General features: G+C 47.8%; 1 protein-coding gene across 2 annotated transcripts in view; it reads left to right on the top strand.

The window, feature by feature from the left end:
- Positions 1-13,600, top strand: part of RPS6KA1 (ribosomal protein S6 kinase A1) — a 295,808-nt gene that overhangs the window by 35,988 nt on the left and 246,220 nt on the right. Inside the window, exon 1 of one of the 2 annotated variants that reach the window (XM_073616150.1) lies at positions 12,105-12,260. The exons of the other annotated variant lie outside the window; for it this stretch is intronic. Coding sequence (XP_073472251.1) covers positions 12,195-12,260 — 66 coding nt within the window. The 5' untranslated portion in view covers positions 12,105-12,194. Of the gene's footprint in view, positions 1-12,104; positions 12,261-13,600 lie in introns of those variants that run through there. 2 annotated transcript variants of the gene reach the window in all.

Below are 13,600 nucleotides of genomic sequence, written 5' to 3' on the forward strand. Positions count from 1 at the left end.
CTGGCTCAGATCAGTTCCTCGCAGCCAATTCTGAAGGCTGAGAAGGAACTGCACCAGTATAGACACGTTTCAAGTCCAAGCATTGTCCTTGAAACAAAAATTTCTAGATAAGGGGTATGATCCAACCACCCTGGAATTAGAAGTACAACATGCCATGCAAATTGACAGGAGATCACTATTGACCCCCAAAACTCCTCGTACAACCAACAAATCTTTTAAATACTCCATGCTGACTTCTTTTTCAACTCAACATAGAGATATTAAAACCATCATCGAACGTCACTGGGAAGTGCTCAAGAATGATCGTGTTCTCTGCACCATTTTACCGGAACGACCTAAGGTCATCTATAGAGGAGCTCCTTCTCTACAAAATAAAATTGCTCCCAACATTATAGACCCCCCTGTGCGTCCCACCTTCTTTCATGAGATGGTGGGCTACTTTCCATGCAAGAAGTGCACAGTGTGCCAACACAATATATGTGTTAGACAGAAAACTTTAGAATTTCGAGCGAATGTAACTAATAAAACTTATTCCATCAAAATGTTTTGTACCTGTGCAACTAGATATGTGGTATATCTTATTACTTGCCCATGTGGGAAACATTATGTAGGTCGTACTACCCGGACCTTTTCTGTCCGGGTAGGCGAACATATCGCAAAAATCATCGGCGGCAGTACCAAACACACTGTCCCCAGGCACTACAGACAGTACCACAACCGGGATCCAACCGGATCACAATTCCTTATTATAGATGTGTACGTCCCCCCCTGGAGGGGAGGGGCTATGACTCAGGGCTTGTCACAGTTAGAGACGTACTGGATATATGAGCTCCAATCCCACTCGCCCTTGGGGCTCAATGTCGAGTGGGATATCAATGCCTTTATTAATCAATCATAAACAAATGTGTTTTGCTGCTTTCTCATATCTGTCTCATATCCTTTTTTCCTTCTTTTGATATTTTTTGATTTTTTTTTTTGGTATTTTGTATTTCATATTTTTGTAATACATAGCCCATACAATTTTCACTGTGTATGTAAATATTTGGAGGTGGGGCTCCAGGTTAGGCCGTGTAAAACATTACTGGTTGTAATATGTCCAATAATCTTATATATTATTTAAAAAATTTTTTAGCGCTGCACTTTTTCACTTAAGTATAAACAGTGCAGCTCACCCAGTAGAAAGTACATTTAGCCAAGAACAATCAACACAGTAATACTTCAGTACCTGCTTACACTACGACACTGGAAACACCAACAAAAGGAACAGATTTTGGAAAGCAAAGACCCCAAGGCATTTCCTAAGAGGCATAGTACGTCTTTTGAAAATGTCATTTTTAGCCACAAGCTTTTGGAAAATATGGAAAGAAAATAAAAATGTATTTTTTTTACAAAAAGTTTTCAATTATTAAGATATTTCTATCACACGGCATAGGCATACTTAGAATCATACCACAAATAACATTCTGCTACTTCTCCCAAGTATACCACATGTGTAAGACCTATTCAATGTTCGGACTGATTATGTACCTGATGTTGCCTCTTGTACATAGGCGTGCGCAAGGGGCGTGCCAGGTGTGCCTGGGAACACCCTAAACCTGAAGCTGGCAACCTGTCAGTCGCGATTTACCTGTTGATCGCCGGAAAGTGAAAGGTACACCGCAATCCCTCCATGCCGACCCCCAGAACCTGGACATCGGGGGTGGGATCGGTACCAATATATGCCACCCCCTCCACTCCCCCTGTCCCTCTTCTTTCTGCTGCCCTGGTCCCCCTTTGCTCCCCTCCCCCCATTGTTTCAGGATGAAGAGTGGGGAAGAGGCTGGTAAATATGTCACCCACACATTTGTGTTTGAGCTTTAAGGTGCACGCTACGTGACAGGAGGAAGGCAAGCCGGGAGCGGGACTGTCAATGCCATTTGGACTGGAGTGGACTGAAGGGACCACCTGGCGAGGAGAGAAACTGTCACTGTGACTTAAAAAAAACAATATTTTTTTACTGTTGCTACAAAACATATCCAATACAAAAAAAATCCCAATAAGTGACTACCTGCCACTGACATCACCAGTGACATTAATACAGTGATCAGTGCTAATAATATGGGTAGGAAGGGGTTAACATCTAGGGCAATCAAGGGGTTAAATATGTGCCTAACTATGTGTAATGTGTTTGATATGTGCTGCTTTTACAAAGGAATCTTTTTTTTTCCCCTGCTTAGCAGGGAATTAAAACAACAGCAAGATCCCCTGTCAGTGAACAGAGCTCTGTATTTACAATCACAGAGCTCTGTTCCGTGAATCACTGAGCCAATCAGCGGGTGGCGGCGGTCAATCATTGCCCAAGACCCACTGATCGGCTTGTGCTGTAACGAATCACAGCACAGCCGAGCTAGCAGCACATGCGCCCCCCCTGCCCTGGGTGCGGAGATCACATACTAGGTACATGATCCAGTGCAGAGAGGCCACTTTGCTTCCATACTGGTATGTTAGGCGGTCGGCAGGGAGTTAATCCACTGTCACAGTTGTAAGTGGCCCGGTCGGGTGTACCTCCCTGCTGGGCCTATGTGTTTGGTGAATTTTCCTAAAATATATTGGTATTGCCAAACTTGTGTGTTCTCTGCACCTAGCCCACACACAGATTGCTGAAACAGCTCTGCCTCCTTTGACAGACGCTCTCTGTATGAGGAGACACAGCCATGCCTTCTTTGTTTACATTTGTAATCGCTGTGATTGGACACAGTGATCACATGGTAAAGGATCAATTTCATTGGCAACATACCCTGGTCTGTGAACAGATGCAGTGATCACAGGGCGCACCCTAGTGGCTGTGCATGAGCAGTCCACCTGCATCCAGGAAGCACCCATCCAGCCGTTTACGTGCAACAGCCAAGTGGTTAAAATAGACCTATGAATGGAGGACAAATGAAAAAGATTTGCCTCCTCCTTTCAGAGAGCTCTTTTCATTCCTAGACGCTATGGACGGTATAGCTTCTATTAATGGAGGAGTGGACATAGTTGGCACAGGTAGGTCACCTCTCTACCAGGAAGATTTCTACTAAACCAGGAGACAGCAGCACAATGGACCCGTCACACTAAGTGGAAGTAATGTTCCTTGTGCTGTTTTTTCCCCTGATATTATTTTTTTCCATAATGCATAAAAAAAGAAAATGTAAGTGCTGATTGGCTGCACTGCAGTTGAGACATAATTGAGACAAAGGGGCTGATTTACAAAAGTTGTGCGCCATCAGTAGAGGAGCATGGCGAGGCGCAACGCACATTTTCATATTTACAAAACGGTGCACCGGGAACAGAGCGCGAATCCCCCATTTACTATAGCGATCTCGGCGCACGGGAGAATGCAATCTGTGCGTCACTATGGACATGGCACATGCCATCTTCAATTCAATATTAACAGAAGATGGAGGTGCCAATGTTATGGGGTGATGTGAGGAAGTTTAGTAACAACTGCTCATGTAACAAATATGCCCAAAATAGAATGAGAAAGTAACTTTTTCAGAGAAAGCCTGCTGTGCCTGCAAGTACGTTTAGAACTGCATAAAATCAATGTAAGCACTGCTCATGCGCAAGCGGCTCCTGCGCTCGTTCAAATGCGTTTGTTCACTGCGTGGCCAAAATCTTAGTAAATGTCAAGCAATGCAAATGTAATTGCGTGGGTTGAATGGACACACCTCTAAACTTGACATTTTTTTTTTTTTTTTTTTATGCTGGTTCACCCTTACGTATTTTTTTTTAAGGAGATTTGCACACAGGTTATGTTAGCACGTTACGTTGCCAACATGTGACATGCACCTTGTTAAAATTATGTAAAAAGACTGTCGCTCATCTAGCTCCTCCTAAAAGGGCATTTAACCTTCCCCCTCTAATACATATGATTTCCTTGGGCTAGCTTTTGCTTTTAAAGGGGAACTCCACACTCCATTCTCCAATGCTCTTGTCTCCCCCTTCTAATGCATATGATTTCTTTGGGTTAGCTTTTACTTTTAATGGGGAACTCCACACTCTATTCTCCAATGCTCTTTTCTCCCCCCTCTAACCCCTTGGATTTCCATGGGCTAACTTTTGCTTTTAAAGGGGAATTTCACACTCCAATCCATTCTCAAAAGGCTGTGAGCTGCCTTCACCAATCCAAACCACATCCTTTTTCTGAGCATACAACAGGGACAGCGAGAAGAGCGATCGCCCAACCCCCTCCTGAACCATACAAGGCCACATGCACTCAACATAGCTGGCTGCCTTTGGGGCATGTTGGGCTCAGCCAATACCAACCACAAAGCACCTTGTACCCACTAGTTTTAAGGGCTTTCCACCAAGCCCTTTCTGCCCCCAAGCATCCACCCTCCTTTCATGGTCTGGCTTGCTGTGTGTTTGGCTAGGGGTTTGTTAGTGTGTGGGAGGGGCACAATATTTTTTTAATTTGGGGTAGTATTTTTTATGTGGGGGTTCCCATTTTAAGCCTTAACAGACCCAAATGGCCTTGTATGTATTTTTTTTTTACCTTAATTTCCTAAAAGCTACTTTTCCTGGTGCCTCCATGGTAGCATATGCATGGATTGTGCATATGCTGCCATGGATAGGTACAGGAAAGGAAAATTACAGAGAGGAAAGTATTTGATTTTCCATTTTAGCGCAGTGGTTCTCAAGTACTCGACAGGACATATTTTGGGAATTTATCTTAGCTAAAATAGCTGTCCAAAATACCAAGCCATTGACTGTGATTTAAAGCACCTGTGCAAGATGAGGGGAAAACCTGAAAATATGGCCTGTTGGGGGTACTTGAGGACAGGGTTGAGAACCAATGATTTAAAGCACTGAGCTAAAATCTAGCTCAAGACAATCCTAATCTAATTGTGGGCATTTGAGGGAAACCAAGTGAGTGTTAGAACCCCTGCTTGTCTTTTTTAGGTTGGGATTTGTGTCCCTTTTCTGAAAATTGGCTTCACTTCCTGTCACAGCCAAACAGGAAGTGAGGGTAAAAACCTACCAATGTTTTTCCTGGGGACACACAGGTCAATCTAACTAGTGTCCCCATTAGGCAAATTGTACTTTAGCACTTTGTTGTGTACACACCAAATTAGGTATTTTGGGGTTTATTAAAGGCAAATCCACTCTGCAAAACAAGTGTACTCGCTGTAAATCTGAGGGAAAGCATTGGTCATTTTATCATCCAATCATGTAGAAGCAGGGATGCTCTTTTTTTTTTTCCTTGCTTGTCCCCAACGGACCTCCAGCAACTGCACTTCCAAGTGCACTTGTAGTGCAAAGAGGATTTGCCTTTAGTAAATAAACCACAAAGTCCAAGATACCTAATCATTTGGGGCGTACAGAGCAAAATGCTAGAGTGCAATTTACCTAATGGGGAAGCGATTTAGATTGACCTGTGTGTCCCCAAGGAAAGACATTGGTAGGGTTTTACCCTCACTTCCTGTTTGGTTATGTGACAGGAAGTGAATAAATTTGAAGGAGAAAGTGGCAAAATTTGGGAGGTGTCTTCACCCTATCAGGGGTGCAGACATCCCTAAAAACTGGCAAGGCTTCTAATCCCTCTGCACTCTATCCACTCTATCCTCTATCTATCACTATTTTTTTTCCCTAAAAAAACTAGGTTGCTGCAGCTAGATGTGCAACTGCTGTGTGCGTGGAGGCAGGGCAGCCATCAGAAATTGTGGGGCCCCTTATACAGCTTTATACTTTCACATCCCCCCCCCCCCCCCCCCGAGCTTGACCACCAACATTCCGCAGGGTTCCACCCACTGGCTGTCCTTCAGTGGCTCAGCCCCCCGTCACACCCGTACGCTTCCAGCACCACTCACATTTGTGTATATAGGACACGCACGTACACACAGGCATGTATACACACACACAGAAATGTGCACACACTCTCCCCCTGCCCTGCACAACAGCCCTTACTTGTAAGGTGGTCCTAGTCCCAGCTCTTGTTTCCACATGCAGAGGGGTGCACATGCAGGAAATGGCCAGAGGTGGCAGCAAAGAGCCCAATGTGGGCTCATGACAGAGCAGCAGCCTGTCGACTCACACACATACAGGAACATCCATGGAGCTCCTCGGCACCCGCCCCTGCCTTCTCACATCCCTGCCAGTCGTCCGGGACTGTCCAAACACTGGAGCCCAGGGGCGTTGCTAGGTCTACAAAAGATCTGGGGCTAGAGCCCATAGCAGCGTAGTAAAGAAAGTCATACGCTTGGGTGGGCATACACATGTATATACAGTAATATACGTGTGGGTGTATATATATCCCCAGAGAGCCCCCTGCTTACATCAGGGTCCCCAGAGAGCTTCCTCCTTACATCAGAGTCCTCAGATAGCCTCCCCCTTCTAGCAGGGTACCCAGAGGCCCCCCCCACTTACATCAGGGTTCCCAGAGAGGCCCCCTTACATTAGGGTCCCCAGAGAGCCTCCCCCTTAAATCTGGGTCCCTAGAGAGCCTAGGCCTTAAAATCAGGGTCCCCAGAGAGCCTCTCCCTTACATCAGGGTCCCCAGAGAGCCCCCCACTTACATAAGGGTCCCCAGAGAGCCTCCCCTCCCCTTGGGGACCCCTGCAGAGACTCGGGGCTATTGGCCTCAGATTCGGGGCTATAGCCCCAAAAGCCACCCCCTAGCAACGCCCCTGCTGGAGCCCCTTACAAGTATATGGGCTATACCCACCTGATGGCGGCCCTGCGCGGAGGTATGTACCTGTGGCGCATATCTGGTACCCGGAAGCGGTGGCCAGCACACAGGATTGACATCACGCCTCTACAGGACGTTGCTTGTACTGCTGCTAATTTCCTCCCACCACCATGCCCCGCTCACTCATCTCTCAGGAAGAGATGATCCTTGTTTGCAAATTAAGAAAATGATTTTATTTATTTTTTGTAACATGGGGTGGTGTTTGTGTGCGTCCCTAACACACATTCATACATATTAGGGCCAATTTAGACAGGATTCGATATACCTACCAGCATGTTTTTAGAGTGCGGCAGGAAACCCACACAGGCACAGGGAGAACATGCAAACTCCAGGCAGATGGTGTCACGGGAGGGATTTGAACCAGTGACCCTTTTTGTTGCTAGGTGAAAGTGCTAACCACTACACTACTGTGCTGCTCAAATAGATGTAGGTTCTTGTGTCCACCAGCAGAGAGAAGTTGGGTAGATAAATAAAATATAAAGAGTGCAGCGCTGGACATGTGAAGTGAATAGTGAAGTTTGATAGACCAATTATTTAAATGGTAAAAAGGTGATTCAAAGTCAATATATCAAAATATATATATATATATATATATATATATATATATATATATATATATATATATATATATATTGTAAATATTTTAGAACGTAGACATATGAATTAAAATAAGTGAAGAAAAAACTCCTGTAAATAAAACTTATAACAACACATACAAGTCCAAAACAGTGTATATAATGCGATGTAGATTTCAGGGATACATCTTCAATATTCAATGTTGCCCACCACCGAATAGATGAATAAAAGGCTTACCAGAAAGCCTGTGACCGCCCTTATTCAGGGGGGTCAAAACAAGCTTAGCAGATATGGGGGAACCACCACAGGAATACTCCAGGGGACACCGACAGACCGATGCGTTAGGGCTCCTTGCCAGATAGCGAACCAGCCGACAACCGCTATAGATGCTCTCTCAGATCCTATCCTCTCATGGGGCAAACTTTTCCTTTACTGTTTAATGAATCTCTAACCCAGCACTGATTTGCAGCAAATAAAATGAGCAATGCATTTTTGAAGTCCCAAAAAATAGAAAGGTCTGCAAAGTTGAAGATTTTGTGCTTTTGATGTAACCCAATGTGTAGAGTGCATTGGGTTACATCAAGAGCACAAAATCTTCAACTTTGCAGACCTTTCTATTTTTTGGGACTTCAAAAATGCATTGCTCATTTTATTTGCTGCAAATCAGTGCTGGGTTAGAGATTCATTAAACAGTAAAGGAAAAGTTTGCCCCATGAGAGGATAGGATCTGAGAGAGCATCTATAGCGGTTGTCGGCTGGTTCGCTATCTGGCAAGGAGCCCTAACGCATCGGTCTGTCGGTGTCCCCTGGAGTATTCCTGTGGTGGTTCCCCCATATCTGCTAAGCTTGTTTTGACCCCCCTGAATAGGCTCGGTTCACACTGGGGCGACTTGGGATCCGACTTGTACGCCCTCAAGTCGCCCCAAGTCGCTCCAGAAATAGTTTCAATGGGAGTTAACGCTAGCGTCTTAATAGACACTACTGAAGTCGCTCCGACTTCAGAGCGTACTCCCTGTACTACTTTGATCCGACTTTGATCCGACTTCAGCCTATTGACTATCATTGAAGTCGGATCAAAGTCGGATCGCCGTCTCGCATGATCCGACTTCGGCATGCGACTTGTGCTCAGATGATCTTGAGGGGAACTCCGCGCCAAATTTTAAATAAAAATCCGGCATGGGTTCCCCCTCCAAGGGCCTGGTATGGACCTTGAGGAGAACCCCCTACGCCGAAGAAACGGCGTGGGGGGTCCCCCCCAATCCATACCAGACCCTTATCCGAGCACGCAGCCCGGCCGGACAGGAATGGGGGTGGGGACGAGCGAGCGCCCCCCCCCTCCTGAACCGTACCAGGCCGCATGCCCTCAACATGGGGGGTTTGGTGCCTTGGGGGAGGGGGGCGCGCTGCGCCCCCCCACCCCAAAGCACCTTGTCCCCATGTTGATGAGGACAAGGGCCTCTTCCCGACAACCCTGGCCGTTGGTTGTCGGGGTCTGCGGGCGGGGGGCTTATCGGAATCTGGGAGCCCCCTTTAATAAGGGGGCCCCCAGATCCCGGCCCCCCACCCTATGTGAATAGGTATGGGGTACATGGTACCCCTACCCATTCACCTAGGGAAAAAAGCGTCAATAAAAAACACAGTACACAGGTATTTAAAATAATTTATTAGGCAGCTCCGGGATCTTCTTCCGACTTCGGGGGTCTCTCCGGCGTCTTCTCCCGCTGTCCGCATCTTCTGCCGGCTCCACCGCTATCTTCTGGCGCTCTTTTGCCAGCGGTGGTCCGGACCTCTGGATCATCTTCTTCCCTCTTCTCTTCCAGAGATGTTGACACGACGCTCTCCCCAGCCAGAATGGTTTCTGTGCGCTCTGCAAGGGACTTATATAGGCGGTGACCCCGCCCCCTTATGCCGTCACAGTCCCTGGGCATGCTGGGTCTGTGACGTTTTAGGAGGCGTGGTCACCGGGTGATGACCACGCCCCCTTATGACGGCACAGCCCCAGCATGCCCTGGGACAGTGACCTCATAAGGGGGCGGGGTCACCGCCTATATAAGTCCGTTGCGGAGCGTTCAGAGACCATTCCAGCTGGAGAGAGCGTCGTGTCAACATCTCTGGAAGAAAAGAAGAAGGCAGAAGTCTGGACCACCACTAGCAATTGAGCTGCAGAAGATAGCGGAGGAGCCGGCAGAAGATGCGGACACCGGGAGGAGACGGCGGAGAGACCCCCGAAGTCGGAAGAGGACCCCCGAAGTCGGAAGAAGATCCCGGAGCTGCCTAATAAATTATTTTAAAAACCTGTGTACTGTTTGTTTTATTGACGCTTTTTTTCCCTAGGTGAATGGGTAGGGGTACCATGTACCCTATACTCATTCACATAGGGTGGGGGGCCGGGATCTGGGGGCCCCCTTATTAAAGGGGGCTCCCAGATTCCGATAAGCCCCCCGCCCGCAGACCCCGACAACCAACGGCCAGGGTTGTCGGGAAGAGGCCCTTGTCCTCATCAACATGGGGACAAGGTGCTTTGGGGGGGGCGCACACTGCGCCCCCCATGCCCCAAAGCACCCCCCATGTTGAGGGCATGCGGCCTGGTACGGTGGGGGGGGCCGCCAGCGAAGTCGCCCGTCATGGAGGCGACTTGAAGTCGCCTCGTAATTTGCCGAAGTCGTGCCAAAGTCGCGCTGAAGCCGTGTTGAAGTCGCGGTACAAAGTCGCGTTAAAGTCGTGTTGCCCATGTGTGAACCGACCTTCAGGGCGGTCACAGGCTTTCTGGTAAGCCTTTTATTCATCTATTCGGTGGTGGGCAACATTGAATATTGAAGATGTATCCCTGAAATCTACATCGCATTATATACACTGTTTTGGACTTGTATGTGTTGTTATAAGTTTTATTTACAGGAGTTTTTTCTTCACTTATTTTAATTCATATGTCTATGTTCTAAAATATTTACAATATATATATATATATTTTGATATATTGACTTTGAATCACCTTTTTACCATTTAAATAATTGGTCTATCAAACTTCACTATTCACTTCACATGTCCAGCGCTGCACTCTTTATATTTTATTTTTTTGTTTTTGTGCCCTTATATCGGGGTTATAGTGCACAGCAGCAGGAATCTTCTTTATCTTTTCATTAATTTTTATGCACCTAGCGCAATTTCTTTTTCTTTAACTTAAGTTGGGTAGATGCCACACTCCCCATTCTGGAGGCATAATAATGGTCTAGCACATGGGTCTTCAAACTAGGGCCCTCCAGTTGTTCAGGAACTACAATTCCCATCATGCCTAGTCATGTCTGTGAACGTCAGAGTTTTACAATGCCTCATGGGATGTGTAGTTCAGCAACAGCTGGAGAGCCGTAGTTTGAAGATTCCTGATCACTCTAGCATGTCTTGAAAAAAGGTGGTTTCTCATGTGCCTTGTATAATGCACAAGAAATATTGTTAGGAAAATACAAGTGGGCCATGGCGCAGCTACATTCCAAATTTGGCACTTAAGATGGTCATGCACTATGCAATCTTATTGGCCAATCTCTGAACAACTCAATATTTCGGCAAAATAGGTAATAGGAAGACGCACTTGAACAATTAATTCAAATTATAGGAAATCAAACAGGCTCTTGCACAAAATCTAGTTTATTTAAAGAGGTGTTCCGCCCCCACAAAAAAAATGAAAAGCCAGCAGCTACACACACTGCAGCTATAATTATCGGACACTTACCTGTCCTGGAGTCCAGCGATGTTGGCACCGCAGCTGATGTTTCCATCAGCTGTCAGGTGCATGCTGCCGCCATTGTGAGTAAGGGAACCCAGCAGTGTAGTCTTACGGCTTCATGCCGGGAACCCTACTGCGCATGCGCAAGGCCCCGCTCCTCTCCCCTACTGGCCCGGCTTCAGGGAGAGGAGGAGGGAGCCCCACGATGATGTCACGGGCCGTGGCCGGACTCCCGGAAGTGGGAACAGGATACCTGTCAAAGACAGGTATCCTGTCCCCCCTCCCCCCCGAAAGGTGGCAACTATGGCACCGGAGACAAATGAGCGGAAGTTCCACTTTTGGGTGGAACTCCGCTTTAAGATCTAACTGATTGCAGTGTATGGTCACCTTTAAAGATCAAGATCTGAAAATATTAATTTATTGGGTTTAGAAACACTTCTCTGTTCTTTGTAATGTATCGAAAGATTTGGGTAAAAAAAATAAAAAAAACACAAATTTAAAGATATATTAGAAGTGATAGGAATGAGATTAGCATTAAAAGGGTTAATTCACTGAGAACACCTACAAATTGCCTAACAAGACACATCCAATGGGATGAAATTAACCAATTGTATTGGGCGTGTGCTATTATCAATGAGAAAACCGCAGTTACCCTAGTGACAGTTGCATTTTACATATTTATTATTGTTTTGCACTTCAAAGTGCGCCGGTTTGGTTAATGACTTTTCCGGCGCACCAATTAAGGTGTGAACTGGTGCAACGCATTCTTCTTAGTAAATCCGCCCCAAAGTTTGTCTCAGACACTTATATTAATTGATACATTTTGTAAGTTCTCCCCCGAATTGTTGCCAGATTGCTCAGATTGTATCATTTGCTGATACAGGCAGGTCCAATAAACGTCTTGCCACCAGATGGCGTCTACACAAGTCCTAGATTCCTATAAGCTTCCGTTTACACATTGCCAAGTCAAAGAAAGGAAGATTTACCTGCGGGCTTTAGGGGGGGAGCTTACCGTTAGGCAACGCCCCTCTTATACCGGACACCAATCGACTGCAAGTTTGTCGCGGCTGTCGAATTGGCGGCAGGGAGGGCGGTACGGTCCGCGCTAGCAGTGAGGGAGGGGCGGAGTCGCGCGGGCACAGTGGCTGTAGAGTGTTGTGAGAGGGAAGAGCGCTACTGCTGGGTCCGTACAACATGCCGCTCGCACAATTGGCTGAACTGTGGCCCAATAATGTGGAACTGGTGCCCGAGGACACGGAGGTAAGTGAGCGGTACTGTGAGTGGGGTGGGGTGTACTGTCCGGCACTTACCTCCACTGAGGGGGACATGTAGTAGGAGCGCTGTGTACACCTCCTCCTGTCACTTGGCTGCGTCCCTGTACTCATCGTGTGCTCACCATAGGCGCTTATCTTATCGCCTCACTCAGCAGCCCCGCTTATCCCAGTCAGGGGATCCCAGTCAGGGGAGCGGACAGCAGTGATTGGACCTGGCAGTGCTCTCCGCTCCTCAGGGTTATCAGTGGATGGACGGAGCGACACTGTGTTTGGGCAGTAAAGGGGGGGCAAGGTGTGCGGGCACTGAGGGGGGCAATATCCGCGGGCACTGAGGGGGGCAATATCCGTGTACGATGATAGTGAATGCACGGGCAGCAACAGGTGGCTCTTCTACTAGAAGTGCTGTACATGATATGGAATGCAGAAAGCAGCTTCACTACAAAGCCACCTTTCCCAGCTTGTTTATCCCCATATATACAGGGCTGGGGGAACCTGTGCTAAAATTCCATAAGGAGGCAGATGGAATGGTGGCTCTTACATTGGTTGCTGGTGATCAGAATGTCCTCCACTGGTTATTGGACCCCCCCTCCTTTAGGCAGGTGATCAGACTGTTCCCCCCCCCCTTTAGGCAGGTGATCAGACTGTCACCCCCCCCCCCCTTTAGGCAGGTGATCAGACTGTCATCCCCCCCCCTCCTTTAGGCAGGTGATCAGACTGTTCCCCCCCCCTTTAGGCAGGTGATCAGACTGTTCCCCCCCTTTAGGCAGGTGATCAGACTGTTCCCCCCCTTTAGGCAGGTGATCAGACTGTCCCCCCCCCCCCCTTTAGGCAGGTGATCAGACTGTCCCCCCCCCCCCCTTTAGGCAGGTGATCAGACTGTCCCCCCCCCCCCCCCTTTAGGCAGGTGATCAGACTGTTCCCCCCCCCCTTTAGGCAGGTGATCAGACTGTTCCCCCCCCCCCCCTTTAGGCAGGTGATCAGACTGTTCCCCCCCCCCCTTTAGGCAGGTGATCAGACTGTTCCCCCCCCCCCTTTAGGCAGGTGATCAGACTGTTCCCCCCCCCCCTTTAGGCAGGTGATCAGACTGTTCCCCCCCCCTTTAGGCAGGTGATCAGACTGTTTCCCCCCCCCTTTAGGCAGGTGATCAGACTGTTTCCCCCCCCCTTTAGGCAGGTGATCAGACTGTTTCCCCCCCCCCTTTAGGCAGGTGATCAGACTGTTCCCCCCCCCTTTAGGCAGGTGATCAGACTGTTCCCCCCCCCCCCCCCTTTAGGCAGGTGATCAGACTGTTCCCCCCCCCCCTTTAGGCAGGTGATCAGACTGTTC

Source organism: Aquarana catesbeiana, linkage group LG02, assembly GCF_042186555.1.
Source record: "Aquarana catesbeiana isolate 2022-GZ linkage group LG02, ASM4218655v1, whole genome shotgun sequence".
Lineage (NCBI taxonomy): Eukaryota > Metazoa > Chordata > Amphibia > Anura > Ranidae > Aquarana > Aquarana catesbeiana.